Source organism: Cavia porcellus, unplaced genomic scaffold (genome assembly GCF_034190915.1).
Source record: "Cavia porcellus strain 051 isolate PalLab524CR breed Dunkin Hartley unplaced genomic scaffold, mCavPor4.1 scaffold_11, whole genome shotgun sequence".
Taxonomy (NCBI): Eukaryota; Metazoa; Chordata; class Mammalia; order Rodentia; family Caviidae; genus Cavia; species Cavia porcellus.
The window spans coordinates 73,579,329-73,603,981 of record NW_026947494.1 but is presented as its reverse complement, the minus strand read 5'-3'; the positions used below and the strand labels follow the sequence as shown (position 1 = coordinate 73,603,981).

The window sequence follows — 24,653 nt, the reverse complement described above, 5'->3', positions numbered from 1 at the left end:
CAATCTTTCATAGACATCACTGTACTCTGAAGTTTCAAAGATAACGTAAGTAGGAGGATAAAATCAGTATCTACCAGGAAGACTTTATGTGCAGCTCAAACTTCTGACTGAAAACAAAGGCAGCAGGAGCTGGCTCAGAAGGTAGGACAAGGGTCCATTGCGCTGACAATCAGCAGCAGGCATCCCTCACCCTTCCCAGGGGCTAGACCCCACAGCAGTACACACAGTTGTCAGCATGGAGGTCCAAACCCGTCTTCTCCTCGGATGCCAGCTTTGCTACAGACAAATGTGCCACTCCTCCTCTTGCCCCAGAGCCAGGAACTCTAAGCACAGCCTCTATGTGGTGCATGCTCTCATGAATATGAATGTTTAGAAGATTGTGTATTCAAATATATCCACTGAAACATCATTTTACTGATTTTATTTGAAGATAACTTTGGTTCACAAACTAGCAGTGCAAGAAGCCTAATGTGCATTTCACCCCTTTCCCCCTCCCCCTCTACAAAACAAAAGAGCTGTGGATTTTCAACAATTTGGGATGCAGAGAAAATTGTTAAGTTACAGATTTATTTTGTCTAATTAGCAGGTTCAAATCCACCAAGGCAATTCATATGGTCATCTAACCATAGTTGGGATTAGTAGGCAATACAAATGAATCTTCACTTTGACATTATGATTATTATTATTATTGGTTTTTTTTTTTTTTTTTTTTTTTTTTTGTACTGGGGATCAAACTTACGATCTCATCTCATGCTCGCCATGAAGGCACTCACACCACTGAACTAAATCCCTGGCCTGACATTATTTTTCTTAAATACAACATTAACATGTAACTTTAAATCTCATGCTGAAAAACTATCAGCGTAAAACATTGATTCAGAAGATCATTACTAATAGTCGCTTCTTTCCTGAAACTATCTGACATAGCTATTTTAAAGTTAAACTAGGGCCAATTTACAATAATGTGTTTTTATAAATATATATTCAGAGTTAATCGAACATACTTATCAGGTTGAAAACTCATAGGAAAACTGGATAGATAAATATAATTCTTCAAAAAAATATCAATGTGTGAACTCTCTCCCAGGAATAAGTGTAACACTTGAAAACTTCAGTAATTCTTGGTTGACTGAAATGATTTAAGTGTTAGAAGGACTTCCACATAATCCATCCTTTAACACTTTTTATGTGATTACCATCTTTGGAGCTTCAACTATTAGTGTTTCCTCTCAGTTTCAGACTGAGTTTCATCTGCTTTCACTCTCCCTTTGAAAGAAGTCATGGTCTCGTTCGCTCCAAGGTACTCATCAAGGACATTCATCACTTTTGGAGATAATATTCTAGATACAAACAGAGAAAAGATTATTTTTTTCTATTAAGAACCTTAAACTGGTCCAAGAGACTACTTTGTAAATTTCGATCACCTACATGACACCACAACAGAGAATTCCACACCTGACTCCATGGATGGATCACAGTCAAAATGCAGACACGCTAAGAACACTGTATAAAGTTCCCTTTGAGGTATGTATATAAAGTGTAACTGAAATATAAGTGGATTTCTGGTTTACACTCAGGTTTAATCTCTAAGAAATCTCGTTACGTTTACACAAAGGTTCCAAAATCTAAAGAAATCTGAAATCCAAAGTCGTCCAGTGCTTAGCATTTTTGAAACTCTATGTGTGTGTGTGTATAGAGCAGAGAGGAACATATGGCAAAAGTTTAAGCTCTGTAATCAGATAGAAAACGTTGGTTTGCGACCTTGTTCCCACACATATTAGCTACTTAACCTCACAAAAATTACCCTTTGAACCTTGGATTCTCTAAATGTGGTAAAATGTATGCAGAACCATCAGCACAGTAACTGGAACATGTTGGACACTCTGTAAATGTTAGCTGTGGTTTTCAGGCTGAGCAGTCTACAAATACACAGAACTCACTGCATGGTTCTCATAGGAGCATGGAGGAACGGGTTCCTTAAGTGAATGTGGAATTGGCCAGTCAACTTTTAGCACCACAGTCAAGTTTTTTACATTTCTTCTCAAAATAGAATTCTACCTTAGTCAAATTACATTGACTAAAACCAAGTGAGCAAAGTAATGTACAACAAACCCAAAGCCTCCCAAATAATTTGTGTGCTATTTGTTTTTGTGTTGGAACAAATAATGTGTGCTCTGAAGGGTTGCTAAGTTTTGTCAACATCTGAAATAAGAAACAGGTACAGTAGTTCAGTAAGCTGTCCTTGTGCTACCAAATCCCTTTCCTCATTAAAAAAATATGAAGTTGCTTTTCTAGATCAATGAAGTAGTGAAGGTTGGACAATTTATTTACAACCAAAAGGAAAGTGTGGCCATTCATAACTTACTGTTTAAGGATCATTGCAAAATATATGAATCTGGGGAGCATGAGGTAAACTTTTTCCTCCAAAATAGCATTGAGAATTTTTTGGGCCACGTGCTCCTGCTCCATGATAGGTAACAGAAATGGATGCCTGGAATAATAATAACAAAAGACTTATTATCAGAGTAGTATTTTTTACAGTCATCACTGGGCATCAATTAGTAGCTTTCAGAGATGGAATTATCATAGACAGCTAAAACTAGTGAAAAAGGAATGGTTTACTGGTTTCTCTTATGGTTAACATTGGTATCAATGCTACTGTATTTAACTTTCTCTAATTAATCTTGACTTTTAATTTATTGATCTGTGTGATGACCTGAACATATGGAAGCAATGGGATTTAGCTTGTTTTGTATCTTTCTTCCCTCTGTTAATTCCAAACATCAAATGATTGGATAGCATGAAGCAAACTTGCAAAAATTATTTTACCAAAACAATCTTTTGAGCGTGTGTAATATTATCTTTTAGGGAGACCACTGTTATAACATTGAGGAGAAGTAGCTGTTTGTGGGATTAATAGCCATTGAAATGAATGAGATTATAAATCCCACAAGGTATTCTTTAACATTTTATATTTTTACATTATTGTCTCAATTATTTGAATCATTTTTCTTTGAAAAATTCCATTTACCTTAATTCATTCTTGGTAACTGATCAATTACCAGTAATTGCCAATTTGTCTTTTTTTTTCCTACTAAAATTTCTTTAGAACTCTAGCCTAAAGGTCTCCAACATTTGTTTATGAATACAATCTCCATGTTAGTTTTTTTCTTTCATTATTCATTATTTTTAGATTACTAATCTGTCCTTTTCGGGAGACTTCCTTGTCAGTTTCTATTGGACCTTGAATTTATAAAAGCTGTCATTTAACATCACATTCTTCCCTAAATACCATTGCTGGCTGGTCACTTCCTGCTGCAACCTTGGCAGTCTAGCTGTCAAAAGCACCTAATTATACTTTATCAACAATTAGCACATAATCATACTTTACTATCAGTTCTTACTGATATGGTTGTTTTGTAATAATATTATAAACAAAGTAAGTAAAACTATGTACATAAGAATAAATATACATATATATATACATAATACATTGAGATAAAATATGTATTGTGTGATTTATAAAAATAACGTATGTGCTAATTTTTCTTATCAATTTATATAATCAATTACTTTTCACAGCATGCTTTCACTGATTTTTGCTGAGTTCTTGTGTTACATATATTCTATTGTATAAACATGCTGTTTTGTTAATCCATTCATCTGTCAATGGATATCTAGATTGTTTTCTACTTTAGTTATGAGTGATCTTTATAAACATGAGTTAGAATTTTACAGGGGGCCATTTGTTTTTAGTATTTCTTATAAGGTGGAGTGATAGTAACAAATTCTATGTTTGATTTGTCTTCTTTTTTGACATATGATTTTGATTGCCTGACAATATTTTCTTTTAACACTTCAAATATCTCAACTCATTCAGCCTTTGGCTTCCATTGTTTCTGTTGAGAAGTCAGGTGTTAACTGTACCCAAATTCGTTGTATAAGATTAGATATTTTTTTCTCTTGCCATTTTGAATATTATTTTTTAATTTCTGTATTTCAAAATTTTGTATATATGTCTGGTATATATGTTGGAGAACCACGTATGTTTATTCTATTTGGAATTTATTGAGTTTCTTGAATAAATAATGATTTACATCAAATTTAGGAAACTTTCAAATATTGTTTTTTGGTATATTTTTTTCTTTTGCCTTACCTATATTCTCTGTTTCTAGTCCTCTTACCATATAAATGTCTACAATTTAACAATGTCCCAAATTTCTCTGAAGTTCTGTTTTTTTGTTTTGCTTTTTTCCTTTTCTCCTGCTTGCATCTTCAAGTTCACACAATCTTTTTTCAACTAGTTCACATCTGCTGAGTTTCTCTAGTGAATTGTTTATTTGTTATTGTTCTTTTCCATTTTCAAATTCATGTTTTATACTTTTTACCTATTGATATTTGATGAAACATTTAAACCGTATTTTCTTTTCATTTTTTGAACATGGATTCCTTTATGTCTTTGAATATACTTAAATAGCTCTTTGAATTTTGCAACTCCAAAACCTATGTCCCCTTAAAGGTACTTTCTATTTTCTGTTTTTTTCTGGTCATGGTTCATACTTTCCCGCTTCTTTGTATACCTTATAAATTTTGTTAAAGTGAACATTTCCAATAATATATTTTAGATAGTGCTCTCTCTTGCTTGTTTAGTGACTTGATTGGATTACTTCAGTGAGGTCTGTTTGCTAGTCATCGGAGATGACTGTGGCTTCAGTTGATAATCTTTTACTGTTCTCTTTTGTGTCTTCTAATTAAGCTTCTGGCTGCTATATTCCTCATATAACACCTAAATTCTAACCTCCACAATTTGCTAATTGGCTGTTATTTTTCCTGAAAATATTATGTTAATAGTCTTATCTAATTGAAGTCAGGTCCTGTGGCAGGAGCAGAGGAGATGCTAGTCTCTGAGACTGGCTTTGGGCTTCACATGATAGAGCCTATGTCATGGCACAGGAGATGCAGTTATAATTCTGTACTAATTACTTCACCCATATTGGCTTCATAAATCAAGATAGAAAAGTTGCAAGTGGATGACAGGTACCATTTCGCTGCCACCATCCTGTGTAGATTTCTCATGGCCCAGATAAGATTTGGTGATATTAACTGTCTAATAAATCTACCTAAAATAATTCTTCTATCTTAGGAGCTTTGGAACTGACACTTCAGTAGCGAGCTTATTGGAGCTGCTCTCTTAAAACAAAGAACTGATATGGAAAGAGAAACTGCTTCTTTTATCTATGATTACTCCCCAGTTTTTTCCTGCCTCATGGAAACTGAGGAATAAATTTCTGTCTGTCTGAGCTTATCTACTCTGTACAGTCTTCTACTGCTAGGAGTTATTGAAAATGAACTCTGTCAGTGCTCGTCTATGTTAAACTACTTAAAATAGCCTTGGAAAGGTGGAAATTGCCCCTTGATTGCCAAACCCACTGAAACAGCTATGCCCAAGGCACAGAAGCAATATTACCTCAAATGCCATGGCCTTTCAGTATTCTGACTGAGTTTCCATAGATTTTGTTGTATAAATGCTTATCAACTTTTGGCATATCTTTTGGTCATTCTGAAAGATTTTAAATTCTGAAAGATCTTTGCTAATTTTGACTTATTTAGTAGATGTCTCTATGGAGAAAATTTTTCACTCTATATTCTGTCAACTTTTTGCCATCTGCTTTGGAACTTTCTATTTAATTTTATAGCTCTATTGGACTCTGAGTCTATAGTCTTTTAGTCACCTCTTTTGGTAGCTGTCACTATTAAAATGTGGCTGATGTGTATTACTTGGAGGGCATCAGTTCCTTTTCTAACAATTGTAATAACTATACTAGTCCTCATATTAACTTGGAAAGTGCTGATATTTCATTTACTTTCCAGTTCAAATTGTTCAAGGTAAATCTAACATTTGTAACAAAATACCACTCTAACATTTCCTTATATATATTAATCCTACAAAACATTTTTTCTTTGGGGATGTTTTTACTTTAATTTCCTTTGGTAGCTACTTTAATGGTTTAATAGTTAACTGGTTTAATTTGTTTATTATCCTGTGATATTCTGATTAGCATTTCAGGTAATGACCACTCCTTAAATTTCGTATCATTATTTTTAAGTTAAATAAATTTATTAATTTCATATTTGTTGAATTTTTTTAACTACATTAATCATTTCTATTTTGTTTTGCTTTACCAACATATTTCAAAACTTCAAAATGATAAAATGATATGCTTATATTAGATGACTTTTATAAAAGCAAAGATTGTTGCAAGAGTTCACTTACTTGGTTGTACAGCCCTCAAACATTCCAGTATTGAAAAAAAAAGGGCAGATGATGGTGGTTTTAATCTTATTTCCCTTTATCTTGCCTAATTCATAGAAGAGAGACTCCGCAAAACCAAAGGCTGCAAATTTACTTGCACAATAATCTAGAACAAAGTAAGGAATTATTAATTATAGAGTTAACAATTCTTGAAATTATAAAAAAAGAAAAAAATCCTCCTCCTTTATTCAACTCATCCCTGGAATTATCTTGTTGCTAAAATTTAGGCAACCAAACAATTCAGTTTGTCTCCACACTACACAACCGGTGAAAAGAAGAAACCATTGCAATTTCTGTTACTCCAATATGACCAGTGAACAAATAAGCATATTCTATTTTTTCAAAGAAGGATTTCCATCTTCCTCTACCACTATACAGTATGAAAATAGAAGGGAACTCTTGAAAATAGTCAGATCCAAATGTTCCAAGGTTTACACTGGGACAAAAAGACCTTCTGTGTTTCTTGTAAGAGTTCTAATTTGTGGATGTTATTGACTAGGGAATGAAAAGGTACAGGATGAAGTCAGGCACTGACCTGATAGTCCACGAATACCAAACAGTCCTGCCGCACTTGAAATACAGACCAAGTGACCATGGTTAGCTTTAACCATGGCAGGAAGGAAGGCTTTATAAGTCTGGAAGATAGAAATATACTGTGTCATTATTTCATCCATTTATTACTTTCTTTAGTAAGAATATGATGAATTTGCTAATTCATTTAACAAATATTTTAATAGTCATATGTGTTAAATCTTGTGACAGTACAAAATTAGGAAGCAAAGAGCCACTACTTTCCAGGAGTTTAGGTGTGTTCATTTGTAAGATATGTGATTTTTTTTCCCTTTGGAAGAAGTTCTATTAATTGACTCAAATGAGCATTTAACATTTATTGAAATCTTAACATTTAGATTTTATATTGCTCTGAATTCTTTCATATGGTTTCCCACTATTTGTATTAAAATTTAATTTCATTTTTGCTTTCCAGACTTTACCATGAATAAGACTTTCCTTACCCTAGAGGGTTACAGAACGGGGAAATTGCTCAAGGAAAAATTGAATTTCAATGCAAGATAAACATACCTTGTAAGTAAAGTACATGTACTTTGGAATTGTTTATTATGATTTACATTCATAACTTTCTGTGAACTTCACTCATTCATCTGCAAGCATGACATTAATTCTATTTTCTAAGTCTCCATGCCATGAGAAAATAATTTTATTTCTTTATCCTGCACTTTGTAGGTCCTTAGGTAAATTTCCCATTCTCTATTCCCTGATACTACTTTGTTTCTTGAAACTTGTTCATCAATAATGATCAAACTCTTGGAAACAAGGCAGAGGTGATTTCATTCTAGGGCACTGTCTGCTAAAGTTGGATGAGAGTCATCTCCTTTGTGGGAGATAAGACTTTGGTTATGATTAAGACCTAGATGTTTCACAGTTCGTACGCTTAGAAGGTAACATGCAGAAAACTATTCCGTGTAGTCTTCTGTTCTACTATAAAAGATAATATCAGAGTTAAGAGTTTAGGAACCTTAGGTCAACGTTGCTTTCCCTAGGAGTATATAAATCCAAATTCTCTTATCATCATTTTGTCAGCTGTATCATTCTGCTGGCTCTTCCATAAGTGATTTTAATAAAATTTTGACAACTCTCACCATTTGAGGATTTGCGATTTTAACAATGTCAGAATTTCATATTACTAATCAATCTCAGTTCATCAAAAAGAATAGTTTGTGCTGTTATTCTTTGATTGTGTATTTTTTATGCCTAACTCCTGTAACCTGAACAACTATTTCTAAGATAATATGCAGCATATTTAGTGTTAATTGCTTACTGTTTGAAATTCTGTATCATTTATATCCTTTTTTCTGCTTTGCTTTTTAAAATAATAAGAATTTAATATTTATGGTTTTAGAAAATCTGCCCACATGTGCTCACCTACAGAGAGCAGTCATGAGAGTGAATAATATATTTGCTTTCAAATGTATTTGCTAACCTTGTCCTATAACTGCTGAACTAATGGGTGAGTGTCTTCTTTTTGGGGGACTGTTGACCTCTTTTGACATGTCATGTTCAAATACAGTGGCAATTGTTGCAATTATTTCTTGTGATCATGACATCTGCATCTCTCAAAATTAAAAACCGAGAACTCTTATTGCACTAGTTGTGACCATAGGCTAGGTAGGAATGACAAGGGCTGGTTGTTATCTTTCAAAACAAATGTGAAGGCTCTGGAGCCTGAGTTCCAGAAGGCCTGTCTCAGGGACCATGTAACAGACCTAGTGAGGTGTAGACAAATACATTCCTGGCAAGGGTATCTGTGCAGTACCTGCATTTGTACTTGCTTTTGAACTGAAACTGAATTTGATACTAGTTTCCTGTGTTTTCAGTTTAGGAACACTTTCCCTCATATAAAGAAAGTGACTAGATATTATCAGTGGTCCTCCTTTATCCATAAGGAATGCATTCAAAGACCTCGATGAATGCACGAAACCATTCATAGTAGTGAGTACACAGTACCCTAAGCATATGTGGTAGTTTTCTGTACGTGCACATATGTGATAAAGCTTAATGTATAAATTAAGAGTAGTGATAGATTAACAATAACAATTAATAGTAAAACAGGCCAGCTATAATAAAATACTGTAATAAAAGTTATGTGAATATGGTCTCTCTCTTCTCTTAAAATATATCTTGTGGTATAAATCTTAGCAAATCTCAGCATATCATTTTTGTCCTTCTTTACCAAGTGAAAAACTTCTGCCTTTGCACCTAAAAGACATTACAGCTTGTCTTTGGCATAGCTGAATTGTTAGCATCATTACACTTGTACCTTGCAGACATCATTAAATGAAATGAGTTACTTACAAGAGTTGTGACACCACAAGAGTTGTCTGATAGCTCAGCTACTAAGGGACTGGGAAGTGGGAGATACATGCATGGTGGGTGCTCTGGACCAATGGGTGATTTATGTCTTAGGAGAGACACAGTGGTTTGGTGTGAGAGTTCATTCTGCTATTCAGAATAGCACACAATGTACAATTAGGAATGATTTATTTCTGGAGATTTTTATGTATTGTTTTCAAAATATGGCTGACCACAGGTGATTGAAATTGCAGAAAGTAAAACCAGATAGATATCAGAGAACTACTGTCCAAGAGTTCATTTGTGTTCTCAGCCTTGTGTATGAGAGCAGAGCTCTTTAGCAAACATTTGGAAGAGAGATCGGTCAGAGAAACCTTTATTTATCTTTACTGGATGGATGTCTATTGTTAGGAATATTTCAACTTTTTAAAAGTATTTTTAGTATTTGGGAAGCTGACAGGGATTTACATGTGAATTGCCCATAACCAAAGTAAATGTGTGAACAAATCAGTCTTGTTTGATAACTAGTACATATAATAAAATCAAACAATTTTATTATGTGTAGGATGTAATGCATAAAAACAACCAAATTGTTTGATTTTATTTTTATGTATTTATATGAGACTTTTTCAGAGAAAAAGCTAATGAACGAACTTATGTTTAAAAATGTTTCCAGACTACAATTGTATATATTAGATGTCGTGGTTACACTTTCACACTGGAATGAGTTACAAAAGATGTACTATTTTGGATTTTCATTTTCTCAAAGAGTTTAATCCTTAAAGAATTATTTGAGCTTTTTCTGTTACCTGTTATCAGTAGTGCCTGATTTTCAGGCTAGGCGGTGCTTTGATGTAATGATAAATCCTCTAACAGGTAGAGGGAGCAGAAAACCTTTACACTGCTGTCTTACCTATTTTTTCTTCTTGATGAGACAAAATACCTGACACCAAAGTTACAGGAGGAAAGGCTTATTTTGCTGACAGTTGGTAGACCTTTCAGTTCACAACTGGTTGGCTCTAAGCGGCATGGCAGACAGGCATTGCAGAGGAGGAGCAATTCAGGGCAGGCAGAAGATTGTGAAGTAAGAAAGCTGCGACAGTAGCTTCTTTCTGTCCCTTTTATAATCTACCCACCCTTAGGCAGGCAGCGCTCATACCCAGACGTATGCCAAATCAATCAGGGGACCTGAACAGTAATCACACACCCTTAGTTCCAGCATCACACACTCTAGATCCGGTCACCTCTGAAAAAGCCACACCTATGACCCCATAAGGCTTTGAAGGGACAGCTTGACACAAGCTATAACAAATGCCTCTGGGACATTTTACAATCTAGATACTGCACCCATGTACTTGGCTGTGGTGTTTTCTTCATTATATACTTTGAGCTCACATACATTACATGTGCATATTTTAACAAAATCTATATTTTGGAGACAAACAATGTGTCTTTTTAGATTCTTACTGTGAAAAAGGAAACACTAAAATGATCACTAGGAAAGGCAAACTAGGAAAGTGAGAAATAGCATCATGTAGTTTTACAATTATATTTTTGTTTGTTATTTCTATGTTTTAAACTCGATGTAAATAACCGAAAAGATTTTCCTCCATTATTTATTTCCTTATTTAGTACATAAGTAAAAGCCACTATAAAACACCCAAATAGACCAATCTATAATTTTCCTTCACAATTCTTTTTACTGTGTTTTTAGATAAATGCATGATGAGAAATTCAACACTAATAATTTTGGGTTTTCTTATGAAAAAACAAAATGAAGGATCTCAACCACTAGAAAGATTTTATCAACAATCAGAATTTCATTTGAGTATTTTCTAGAATATGGAAAATGTGGTCAAATATATCTCCCATGCTATACGTATAATAACAATTTCTATAACTCTATATGTGCCTTGGATGAATTTTTCCCTCAAGATTGTCACTTGTATGTTTGGCAAGTGAATAATAAATCTGTTATTTGTTAAAATTTTTGATTGATGACATAATAAGAATTATTTCAGAAACAAAGCCTGTAAAGCATATTAACATCTGAGGGAACAAGTATTTTGTATCTACTTTAGTAAATGGTTGTTACTAATACAATATTAAATTTTGAAAATTTGTGAGAAATTCTTGGGTACCTATAACATTCATAAAATGTTTAAAATTCATTGAGAATAGGAGTTGAGTTACCAAGCACAATTTTGGTGTTTCTTGTAAAATTTCAACTAAGATGATAAGTCCGAAGTTTTATATACCATAAATTTTTGCATAATGATAAAGTTAACTATATTTTAAAGTTATTACTAAAAGCTAACAGCTACCTGTATCTTTGTGTATGTTTAAGGTCATACACATATATACATATGAAAATTAACTAACAAAAGAAAGTTATGATGAAATCAAGAGATCTTGTAGTTTAAAATTGGTCTTGAAATGTTCGGTGTGTAAGAGATATTAAAAGTTCAATCTTTATCTGTGAAAAGATAAGAATCTTTGCTCTCTGTGCAGACTACACAGGTAAATAATAATATAATAATCATAATTATTAAAGGACTTCAGATTTTTCATATGCGACAAGTTTTAGTTATCTGATTTAACTATTCAGTAGCATAATTAAAGTAGGTAGGGCTCAAGTGCTCAGAGTTAGCTACAGAATCTGTTTAGCCTATAGGACTGCTGATACAGTTGTTCTCGATACTACAGCGAGATCAGTTCCAGGACTCCTTGCACAGGCTACCAATATCCAAAGATGCTTATATAAAATAGTGTTCTCTGTAACCTACGTAATCTTCTGATTCACTTGGCATCATTTCTAGATTATTTGTAAGACCTAATTCAATAGAGTTGTTACAGTATTATTTTGGGAACAATGAGAAGGAAAATATATACATGTTCACTATGGGTGCATTTTATGTTGAAATATTTTTATCTGCAGTTGGTTGGATCTGTGAGGGGCACACTATGGAGGGCTGGATTGTGGAATCAATGAGGGACACTTAATGTGGTTTAGTGTTCTATTTTCTAATTGATAATGTGGAAGTTCTTTGTCTTTCTTCTGGATCTAAGTAGTTAAGAAATTATACTTATGCAAGCAGGATAGAAAGCTTTTTGAATACTCTTTAATCCAAATGATATTCCCAGAATCCAGGGAAAAATTCTTATGGGAAACCTGAATTTAGATTATAAATGGAGTAATTTATCAAGTGAATGTAAAAATTATGATAATCATAGTAGTTGGAATTCAAGTTAATCTTAGTAGACTAAGCTTAACAAAATATATGGAATGAAATTTGACTTATCTAACCATCAAGAATCTACAAACAATCAAGTCATGTCATGTATTCAATGAAAGATTTTCATGGCCTTTGTCTATAGACCTGCCATTGGCCAGACCTATTATAATGATTGTGAGATTCTTCATTTTTTTATGATGTTGCACCTATTTACAGCCTTCTGTTTGCCAGGACATAACCAAAAAGCTTGATAAGGCAAACAGGTTGTAAATGTGTCATTTGATCATGGATAATAAGCCACTCCTGAGGGGCAATGGCTGAAGTTTACATGTAGAAGCAGTGGTTGTCAAGCTGCCTTCCCAGGAAATTGGAGTGATATATATTCTGTGGCTCACAGGTCCCTTCCATCTCACAGGTAGTAAGGGAGGTCATTTCCCACAGGACCAGAAACCCTGGTAGGTCTGAAGGACATTGAAAAAAAAAAAGAAATCTATTAACTGCCTGGCATAGACATATTCTTTGAGTTTGTCTTCCTAGCTTTGGAACAGCTGAGCTAATCAGAGCATTACGAAATTTTTTTTTTAAAACTTCAAATTCTAAAAGTGAGTGAAGATTCCTTTTATCATCTTCACATGGAAGCTGATTCTTTGATTCTAGTGGCTGCCCAGAAGCATCTTTCTAGTTTTGCTGATTTATACCAAGACAGCTTATATGTATTTGTTAATATTGTATAAATTATTCAAGGCAGACAACAGGACTTACATGTAACATAAAGGTACAAGGTTAATGACTGTGTGAAGCCTGCAGAATGTGAAAGGGCTCCTAGGTGAGTCAGGAGAAAGCATTCTTGTTAAAGAGAGAAGGGCTGGTGGCAAGACTCTCAGATGAAAAAGCTTGGCATGTTCTGCATTTAATCAAGATATTGGGAATGGAGTATGGAAAGTGAAAGGAAATTAAAAACATGAAGGATGAGAGACAGATTGGCAGATATGGCCACATCATACCAGGGCCTACAATTCACGACAGGTGACTGTATGTTATTCTAAATGCCTTTAGACATCCAGGAATATTTTTGAGCTGGACAGTGAAGTGATTTGATTGTGTTGAAAGGATCTCCTCAGTCTCACATATACCCCATGAAAATCTGTTCGTGAGAGATGAAAACTGCTTGAACCAGAGACTGAGAGCAGTGATGGAAGCAAGTACGCTTAAACACATTTTGCAGGGAGAGATGAGATGTTCGTACTGATGGAAAAGGAAAAATCAAAGGTGATTTCTGGGTTTATGAATTGATAACAATTGGGTGCATCCAAGCTCTACTTACTAAAAGGAAAAGATTTGAAGTGTGGTAGTTTCAGACAAGAAATCAATGGTTTTCACGAATTTTTATGGAATACTTGCTATATACCAAGAACTTTGTGAGGTACTCAGTTTGTAATTGTTAAAATAGGCTTGTTGGACTGCAGTGGGATTTCCCATTTTCTTTCCAGTTACCGTGAAAGAAGATCACGGAAATAGTTCTGAGGACTGAGAAGAATAGATGGGAATGTTGCGTGGAAAAATACATTGAAAGCAAACCCATTCCAAGCCTCAGAGCCTCAGAGAAACGGAGGAACAAGGAACTGCCTTCCCCATCATTCCCCGTATGTCCTGCAGTCCTGTTTCTGGTCATCGGTATCGCCTGCGTGCTCCACCCACTGCCGGTTCCTGTTCTTTCTTCCTTCCCATTGGAGATGACTCTGGAAATCTCAGCCTCCCCCACCTCTTGCCCACTCTTTAGGGTTGCAATGCCATGGCCATAGTCTCTAAGCATCTGTGGCTATTTAAATATTTATGTAAATGAATAAAATGACATAAAGTTAAAAGTGGTCCCTTAGCCCCACCAGTCACATTTCAAGTGCTCAATAGCTGTAAACATCTAGTGTTTGCTTCATTGGAAAACAGATGAAGACTATTTCCATCATCAATGACAGTTTGTCATAGAGACATTCCAGAATCATAAATTCACTATTTTTCTCCTAAAAATATTCTTTTTGTCCTTTCCCACTTCTTCACTTTGCAAGCTTGAGTTACCACTTACCAATTAACTGAGCTTGGGGAATTTACTTAAACACTTTGGGATCCAGCTTTTTTATTTTTAAAATGAGAATTTAATGCCATCATGGCTTTCAATGCAGTTTAAGAGCCTACTATACAATATGTACTCAATAAATGTTGCCTTCATCTCCTTCCTCATCCAGTCTTGATGTACCTAAATTATTTCTCTAAAAATAGCCACAACCTCAAAACTCTTTGTTCACAAGGGACAAATTAAATCTCTCTTGTAGGAAGATATCTGAATGGCTTAATAACTTTCAGACTCAAATTGGAGACAGTACAAGAGAATTTTGCTGAGAATTTGGAATAGGGCAAGATCAGGAAAAATCCAGCTGGGTGTCACAGGGTGAAACTCAGTGAGGAAGAGATCACACCAGTTTATCAATAGAAAACACTCATGTAATACATTTATAGAAATTCATGGGAGTTTCATGCCTAGCAGTTAAAGAAAAAAATTTACCCAGAAATGAGAGATGGCGTTGACAGAGAGTGATCTTTCCATCATGTGGTCCGGAGTGTCCAGGAAGAGCTTCCCTACCACAATGCCAGCATTGTTAATGAGGATGGTCACATCTCCAACGTCTTCTCTAACCTGTTCAGAAGAGAGGCAAGCATAAACCAACAGAGGGGTGCGTTTTGATATTTATGTTTTCAACTCATTGTTTTTTCTTCATTTTATTCAGATACAAATTATGCACCCTATAATGATACTACCATCAGCGACGCTACCATTTATATAACGGTAATTCCAAGATTATATTGTCTAGTGACATAGTAGCCCGCTTTGTTAGTAAATGTGCTTTGTGATAAAATCACCTAGCAATACACTTCTCAGAATGATCCCTGTCATTTAGCCATACATAATTTGTTGTTTTGAAATTGTTTTATCTTAGATAAAGTAGTATAGAAGTTTTAAAGTAATTTTATGATTAGAAATTTTTCAAAAGCACATTTTCAATTGTGTTTGAAAACTTCTTGATTTTTATGTGGAGATGATTTGCTATGCGTCTCAGTATATTTTCTTTGTTGCCTGGTTCTACTACGTTCTGGCTCTTTCTCACTGGGTCATTTAATGGCAGTGAGGAAAGAGCAACACTGTTTCCCTGTGCACACCTGCGCATCTTCCTTCAAATGGCAGTTAGTTTTTTGTCCTCAGGAGTCTGGTTACTTCTGTAGGTGACATTTCCCTCTGCAGATACAAGGGATGCATTCCATCTTTCTAAAGCTGGAACCATTCTTAGAATGGAGGCATCTCATGCATGGATGTGTTTCACCTAGTGCTCCGCGATACCGTGCACTTCTGCCAAAAAGTCTGTCTCTTGTGTAGTTATGACCTGTGACTAGTATTCCCCCAGTCTCCACAGCTGTGCTGCTGTGCCCCACTTTGTCCATTCTTGTCCCTTTTCTCCTGAATATCTCACCTTTCAAGTCTGCACAATCCACAAATTACCATGAGCTCTGTTTGGAAAAAATGTGCTTTAGGAAAAACCAGAGGGGCTATTTTTCTCTCTTACCAGTTTGTTTCAAATTATTTGCTAAATGCAACCCAGGAGTAAAGCATGAGGCATGTTTAAACATGATTCACAGTGTGTGTGATGGCAGTTATGAAAATTTGTTTCTTTGTTTTCAAGCAAAAAGCACTGGCTGCTGTGACCTGATTTTCTAATTCACTGTCCGTTCATTGCTATGCATTCATCCTGCCATATAACACAGACTGGAGAGATTAGGTAACTATTGCTACTGATGTAATTAAGAAAGAGATGAGAAAGGAAGGGTGGATATTTGCTGCACTGATGTCGGAATTAATCTCCTCTGTTCTGGAGAAAGACAAGACCAAGGAACATATCTCCAAGAGGCAAAATAAAACAGAATAAAGTCAATCAAAACAAGAGTGTAATTGACACAGGATTCCAAAACATGGTACTAGGAAATCAATAATGGTTACCACAGTGCCTTTTGTTGTCTTCAAAATAACTGCCCATATCTTCAGACATAGTAAATCAAACAAAACAGAAACAGAAACGAACCAAAAAAAACAAAACAATGACTGCAATACAGAACTTCAAAAGCAAGATAACTGTAAATCCAAAATGGCTACAATAATTCTGCAAGAACTTTAAAAGTAGGGTGTTCTGTTGGCTTCTGGTGATAGAACAGGCAAACACAGCTTTCAGTTCTGGACCAACAAACAGGATATATGGGCTGAGAAGGAGAAAAGGAGACAGGATCTTTGGTTTGTTTGTTCTCAAATACTCAAGAGAACCCCAGCAGTTGCTATTAACCAGTTCCAGAGCTCTGAGGCTTAGGGACACCAGAGCCACGGAGAATTTTATATAGGTCATGGGCTTTCCTTTCCACTGTGCTCTAGAGGCGATTTAAGCAGACTTTATCTCAGTTTATAGATGAACAAAGAGCCTCTGAGCAATTAACATCCTGTTTTGCAAGGAATGACAGCAATTCATTTGTATTCTGATATGAAAGTTGTTCTCACTCAAATTTACCATTGTTCCATAACAAAATTATTTGTAGCAAACAAATCTTATAAATCCCAGTGGTTGATTAGACCTGGAGATTTGGAAATAAAGTGTGATGTTGATTATTTTCAATAGAAACATTTATTTGTATATGGACTTTCTCCACTGTAGATGAGAATGCTATCTCAAATTAATTTTGGAAAGTTAATTTTTATGCTCCATCAGAATCTTGTCATTATTCTTCAAGCTTCCTATAGAATTTGAGAATTTCGATAATGCCTGTAGTTTGCTGAAATGTTTACATCTAAAAGTTGCTGCCAGTATTTGGTTTTCTTGGGAGCTGATGAGTAATTGGAATTAAGTAAGTAGTTGATTGAGAAAATTTCTATTTATAGGCTATGGACAAGAGGAAATTTCAGATATAGTCCAATGATAAAAGTGGTTTTTTTGTGATACTTAGATTAACTCCTGGGCCTTTACACTAAGCCGCGCCCTCAGCCCTTTTTATTTTTAATTTTTAAGTAAGGTTCTAATAAGTCACTAAGTTGACTAAGGTAGGCTAAATTTGCGATCCTGTTGTCTTAGACTCCAAAAATATGGAGACTACAAATATGCATCACAGTGACCAACTCAAATGTGATTTTTGAGAAAGGTTTTTAGCCCAGTTTTCTATTAGAGATCAAGAAAATTTTAACAAAGATGGAAAAATTTTTAGGAGACGGAGAGAGTAAGAGGTCCTAACACTTTTCAGTTTAGGAGATTTGGGCTGTGGATTTAGCTCAGCAGCATAAGCACCTGCCTTCAAACAGGTGGTCGTGAGTTCGATCCCTGGTATCGATAAAAAAAAAGTTTAGGAGATTTACCAGGTCATCTTTTCATTTCCTGCACTTTTTTTTGACGATGCCTCTGTGGAGTTGCAACATGGGCTCTGATATTGGGAAGGCTGGAGTACACTTTGGCTCTATCACTGTCTGTTCTGTGAACTGGTTCCTTAAGCTCTCACTACCTGTGTTTCATCATTAATAAAATGGACAAAATCATAGTATCTAGCCTCAATGAGAAAGTTGTATATGATAACAGTACAGGAGAAAACACTTTTCAGGCATTCTGTCTTGGGAAGTATGTAATACTGGGGGTAAGTCCTCTGCTAGACAAGACTATAGCTTCAAACTCATCCTAAAGATATTCATCTGGAAACTTTTACTATCACATGTCTCTTCTACAAAATGAAGACTAATTTTGATTTGATTTACTTTATACTAAAATATACCCAGGAAGCTGTGCATCTTCTCATTAATGGAAAGCAAGTCATAGTGTACAACTCCTCTGAGGCTCTAAAACACAGAAGAAAGTAGTATCAAGAGAAGACAAGACTGAAAAGGGTGAATCAGAAGTTCAGTATCACAGAGCAGTGACTCAGTAGTTAAGTTCTGATTGATTCAATAATGAATTCCATATATGGAGCTTAGATTACCAAAGGGAAGGACCGGAGCCAGAGATTTAGCTCAGCGGCATAAGCATCTGCCTGACAAGCACAAGGTCATGAGTTCGATCCCAGGTACCAAACAACAACAACAACAAAACAAAACAAAGTGGGGGGGGGAATTCTGTGAGAATTGTTAGCAAACTTTTCAGTTCCAGGTTGCCTGAGAAAAAATCTTGGCTCTACCAATTACTAACTTTATGGTTTGTGGCAAGTTCATATTCACTCTGTTTCTCAATTTCCCAATTTTAAAAATGCAGATGATAATAATGGTAAACACCATGAAAGTTGTGGTGATGATTTAAATGAGCAGATGTGTGTATAAATTGCTCAGAATATAACTCCTCGTGCATAGTGTGTCTTTTGAATTTTTATGTGTTTTTTTTTCATGCTGTCTTGATCCAGTTTTGTGGCCCTGGCCAGAGGGTGATCAGTTTACGTTTTTGAATAAGTGATTATGTTTGTATGTCCAACAACTTCTTTTTACTGTGTTCTCATTCTCTGGGCTACGCTATACCCACCTCAACCACCCCGGAGTCAGCTATCAGAAATCCAGGGACAACTTCTATGTACTAGGATCCTTTGAAATTATTCCAGTTGGCCAATCCTAAGAAACTTTGCCATGCATCACCTATTTATTCCTGTGGAAAGTAAAATAAAGATATTTATCTACTCTTCCCTTTGCTTCCTGTTCCACAGACACTTTCCTTAGTGGTCATGTATGATGTGCTGTCCCTTCTCTAGGAATTGTGAATAAGACACAGCTGTAAAATGTGCTCATTTCTCTCTCTTTGGATCTTTATCTGGTCTCATCACACCTTACACCATGTTTAAAAAACTGATGCTTGCCTATTGTTAGGATACATGGCAACCAAGCAATAAATCTTTGCCAATTAGTATGAAGTTAGAACAAATGTCAGTCTTTTAATTCTAAGAGGAAACTTGGTCTGTAAGTAGGCTAAATCTGTTTTTATGTTCTCTACCCTGTATTCGCAGAATACGATGATAATGAAATTATCATGTGACCAAATGGCATTTAATTGGTATTGGAATTGTGAAACATAAAAAACTAAGTTAAAATTGTACATGATCCTAAAGGTCATCTGGTTCAAATCTTTTGTTTCATAAATAAAGAACCAGGAATGTTCAGCATTCTACAACAGTGAACAGCAGAGCTAAGATTACACCTAGTTTCTTCCAACGCCTGCTGAGTAATGAGTCACCATGCAGAAAAGTCTGGCATGATTAGGCTCTGAAGGTTAGCTAAGTTGTCACTTGCTCTGTTAGTTTTGGAAGTCACAAAGTCACAAAGAGATCTTGGGGGGAAGCTTAGGATAAATGTCTCTCCTCCTGCCTTGGGAATAGATGGGCTGTCCTTGGGCACTGAGGTGAAGAACACTCTCACCATACCTGATCAGCGACTTTGTAGACCTCTTGCCTGCTGCTACAGTCACACTTGTAGGCAAAGACTTTCACACCGCCCTTTTTCTTGGCCAGTCTACATGTCTCCATGTTGGCTTCTTGATTAATGTCCCAGAGAATTACAGTGGCCCCAAGACTGGCAAAGTGCATGGCCAGCAGCCTCCCAAGTCCGCTTCCAGCTCCTGTTATAAGTACAATCTCTCCAGCGACATCCTTTTTACTCTTTGGAATTAGGCTGACAATTAAGGATTCCAGAGCGTAATACAGAAATTTTCCCAGAAATATGATCGTGTCCAGTATGATATTCATGTCGGTTGACAAAAGCAATGTCCTGAGAAGAAGAAGGATCGTGTAAGCTCATTACTTTACAACTACTTCAGTGTGTGTGAACAATTAGTACGAGACTGTAACCTGGAGACTAGTTCTCTGTTATATATTTTAACAACAATTATCAAAGTAATTGAATTTTAAAATTAAATAAATAAAAATTGGGAAGATTATTTTATGTTAACAAGAACCTTCCCAATTTGCAAATTTCTTCCTTAACACATAAGCTAATTGATTGATATGTAGGTCACAGGTTATTAGGACAACTTCACCATTAAAGATGGGGAGATTTTGTGCCTTTACTGATTTAGCCTTATGTGACAAATAAATAAGGTTTTGGACTATTAGTCCAGTAATTTTTCTGTTATATGAACATACTTGCTGATCTTGTATCTAACAAAGACTTTACTTTCCATTATGCAATTGTTCAATAATGTGCAATACTATTACAATACAAATAATATTATAACACAAGTATAGCTTTTATACATTTTATCTGCTCCCATGATATCTCTTTGATAGAGACAAATCGTGTGGCCATTTCTATTTTATAGTGAGAACATTGAAACACAAATATTGAGTAGATTTATTTAAGGTAACATGACTAGCTAATAAGATAGGCCAAAGTTTTCTGAATTGTATCTAGGTCTTAACCATTGACTCAGATTTTCTTGGGGCTCGTGTGTCCTTTTTGAAGAGCAAACTTTTTCTAAATGGAGGATTTTTGTATTTGATGATATTTCATTGATTTTTGTTAATAGTATTGTTATACTTTGAACATCCTCACATGCTCATTTTATGTAGAAACTCAACAGAAACATATACAAAATCCACGTTAAAATAGACCAGACCTATCGAAAGAAATAATCCACTACAATAGTAAGAATAAGAATAAATGGTAGCAATACCATGTTATGATACCATGGAACTCTTTCCATACACCAGGCAAATTCCAAGCGCTCCGTGTACGTTAAGTCACTGTAACACCTCCAATAGCTGCCCTGCTTACTTCTATGAGAAACGTGTCATTAGGGCTAAGTAAACCAGTCCATAGTCACACAATTAATAATAATGGGGATGGATTGAAATTCACACCAAGACTTCACTGCTCAGGTTATGAAATACTGAGAAACGTATCAACTCTCACTCCCCATAAAGGGCAAAACTTGACTCTGGTAAAAAGAATTGTCTTTGCATGACTACTTTTTCATTTTAAGTCAGTCATGAATTAACAATTGAAATGTCTATGGAACTCAAGGATGGATATCAAAAGGTCTAAGTAGCTGTCACTTTGCAGTCACTCCTGTCCTGATAGAAATTTCTACTGAGATAAGACAGACAGCATTGTATTGAGAACATTCTCGGAAATATTTATGTAGGTTTCAGAGGGGAAAAAAAAGTATCTGAACATTAGGTGTTGAGGTTTAAAAATGTCATTCTTACCCTGAAGGGAGATGACAGAGTCTAGTTCTAGAGCTTGATAAGTAAACTCAGGGTTGTTCCAAATGCCTTGGAAACGGTCTCAGCAAAGGGCTTGGTCCCTGGGTTGTATAATAGGAAGTCTGGTTCTTGGAAGGGGAGTGAAGAAAACAAGACCAGGGATTGCACTAGAGTTCAACCCAGAAGTCTATCTTCAAGATGTAGCAAAGAGAAAAGACATTAGAGCTATCTTCCATGAAAATATTTGGATTTATGGAAAATATTAACTATACTTTGAAAGATATCGTCATTAGAAAAATTAGAGACTTTCACTTACCTCAAAGGTCACTAAAAGTTAGTGCAGATTTCAAATTTCCAATCAGGAATGAGATGAAGTTACAGAATGTGCACTCCTCTGCAAGCTTATAGAGAGGGAGAGAGTTTTCTGGGTCAAGTACATTCTCCAGCAATGTGTATTTCAATAATAAAAGGAATAGAGGAAAATGGAAAGTAAAAAGGACTAGGATGTTATGTGTGTATATGCCAACTCCCCACAGTGAATGTCTTCACTAAGTACTGCAAACATGCACTAAAAAAGGAAAATGAAGTAGAGGTATGATAGAGAATGCATTCTGAACTGAAGGATTATTGTATAGAAAACAAATAAGGATTAGGTTTTTCCTCTTATCTTTTCTGTATAAGAAAGTTTATTCTCAAATTAGATAATGGGATTTGATAGAAAGAAATTCTGTTATCATGCCATGAAAATGAATAAATTCCAGCGACATATTGACATGCTTGGTACCGCTTAGGGGATAAGAGTTTGACATTTTCCCAATCATTCATTGCTTAAATGACCACTGAATTAGAGAATGTACTTGCAGAATCAGCAATAGCACCCAGTTTTGGAACAAATTGAAAAGTATCCATGAGCTCTTATAAGGAAGTGCCCGTCAGTCTAGATTACTGCTCCCAATGGGCAGTTGGGTAGTCAAAGGAGCAAAGCAATCAGAAAAAAACAAGGATTATGATGGACAAACATGATTAGGTTGTAAATAGCACTTTTCATGCTGTATTTTATTTAATCCTCAAAATAGCCCTGTGTGGTAAGACTGAGTCTTATGCAGGGACTTAAATTGCTAAGACTTATATCCGCCATAAACAAAAATGGGTTTGGGAACAGCTATTTTGAAGAAAACAAGACATTATAATAGCCAGTGCTGATTTAATATAATCTTGTTTTGAAGTCCTACCATACTTTTGTTCTTCTGTTTCCAATGATTCTATCATATAGTATTTTATTGTGTGATAGTATAAACAAATTTTTTATGGACAATGGGATAATTAGAGTAACCATTGTTTGTTTCCTGTTATTTAGTTCTGAATGCCCTGTAATACTTTCATTCTCTTGAATGGTTTTATACTATTTTATTATGTTTGACACTATTGTGTATGAAGATATGCTCAACTATTTCAAGGAAAGAGACATTATGGTAGCTACTGTTATATCAGGTTGTCTTCTGGTGAAATACTGTGTTGCTTAAATTCTTTGCTTTGTTATGTCCTCTTTTATCTTAATCTCTTTAAAATACAAAAAATTTAAAAAATGGAATTGGACCCCAGACTCAGTACTCCTGGATCTACCATGTGTTTTTCCTAAATAATTTTTGGTAAATTGGGCTTTGAATCACAAAGAACTTCTTTCATTACTTCTTCAGACAGATGTGGAGTGCTTCAGGTTAGAGGATTGGTGTGAGAATAAATAAGCATTAATGCCACCAATACACAAACCTTAGAACTGGAAAGCACAGAACTCGATTTTGGAATCACAGATTTAACCAGTAGCTCTGCTGTATTACTGTTTGAGTACTTGGGGCATGTTTTGTGTTTCTGAATTTTTGACCATATATCTGTGAAGTGATCATGATATTCATGTTCCATGAAAGCTACCTAAAATGTAACAAGGTTCTTGATAAATTGTGAAATGTCACCCAGATATTAGCCTTCATTTCACTTGCTCAAAAGCCTCTGTCATGATGAGCTTGAGTCTGAGGCCAGCCAGACACTTAAGAAGATTCTCTATGTCAAGTCACGAAAAGCTTTTCTCTGTAGCTTAGGGTTTTACCTTACTGTGAAATTGCTGAGGAGAGTTTCTAAGCGGATGTAGTCAGGCTACATTTTCCATGTCACCCGTGGGTAAGTGTGAGAACTGCTGGGAGACCACGGGTAGCTTGGGTGTGCATGTGAGCTGGAATGCACGACCAAAGGAAAATCAAACACAGGCTGAACTCTAGAACATAGGTGTATTCCAGGTCATGCAGTTTCCCTCACTCCTCTCGGAGTTCTCCCTGGTTCTTTCTTTCCTCAACCTGCCAAACCCATTAGAAAGTGAGGGGGGAAAATCATTAGAAAAGAAGAACAAAGAAACATGGGAAATGATGGTAGAATTAGTTCACACCAGTATTTAGGAATCATATCAAGTTGTGCTCAGTGAACCTGCTTCTCAACAACATCTGGAATCTCTTAAGAGCTCAAAAGAGCGAATCTTACCTGTACAGAGCTTCTCACCGTAGCACCGCGTTGTCCTTATGCAGGCAGATGCAAACAGAGCTCTTGTTAGCAGCTAGAAACTTGTCCCTCAAGTGATTCTGGTTTTACTTGCGTGCCTACACCTTTGGCATCTTTTGCTAGATAAAAGAGTATCAGATAAAGGAGTGTCCCTAGGTAGAATCTGACTGTGCTTCATCTGTGATGATATTAGTCAATGAAAGGCAGACCTGTTGTACAGTATTTTCAGCTTCCAGAGTGGCCAGGAGTAGAGGTGTATCTGCCATTGTAGCATCATACAGAGAAGTCTCACTGCCCTAAAAATCTCTGCTCTCTGCTTGTTCGTACTCTCTCCCCTCCAGTCCCTGAAGGACACTGATCTCTTGACTCTCTTCACAATACTGCCTTTACCAGAATATCAGAGAATTGGACTCACAAAGTACGTAGCCTTTTCTCATGGGCTTCTT

The 24,653-nt window shown here is 35.6% G+C and overlaps 1 protein-coding gene across 2 annotated transcripts; it reads right to left on the bottom strand.

The window, feature by feature from the left end:
- Positions 1-406: 406 nt before the first annotated feature.
- On the bottom strand, positions 407-24,273 carry LOC100735818 (short-chain dehydrogenase/reductase family 16C member 6-like). Of its 2 annotated transcripts, XM_063257874.1 has the most exons (8): positions 24,190-24,225; positions 21,977-22,061; positions 19,882-20,224; positions 14,975-15,106; positions 6,849-6,948; positions 6,275-6,419; positions 2,366-2,491; positions 407-1,340 (listed from the first exon to the last, which is right to left on the bottom strand). In XM_063257874.1, the coding sequence occupies exons 3-8, from the start codon at positions 20,200-20,202 to the stop codon at positions 1,217-1,219; spliced, it is 948 nt and encodes a 315-aa protein (XP_063113944.1). In that variant the 5' UTR covers positions 20,203-20,224; positions 21,977-22,061; positions 24,190-24,225; the 3' UTR covers positions 407-1,216. The 2 variants fall into 2 exon arrangements, with proteins under 2 accessions (XP_063113944.1, XP_003466027.1); XM_003465979.3 differs by lacking the exon at positions 21,977-22,061 and having other exon boundaries at positions 24,190-24,273.
- Positions 24,274-24,653: the final 380 nt, after the last annotated feature.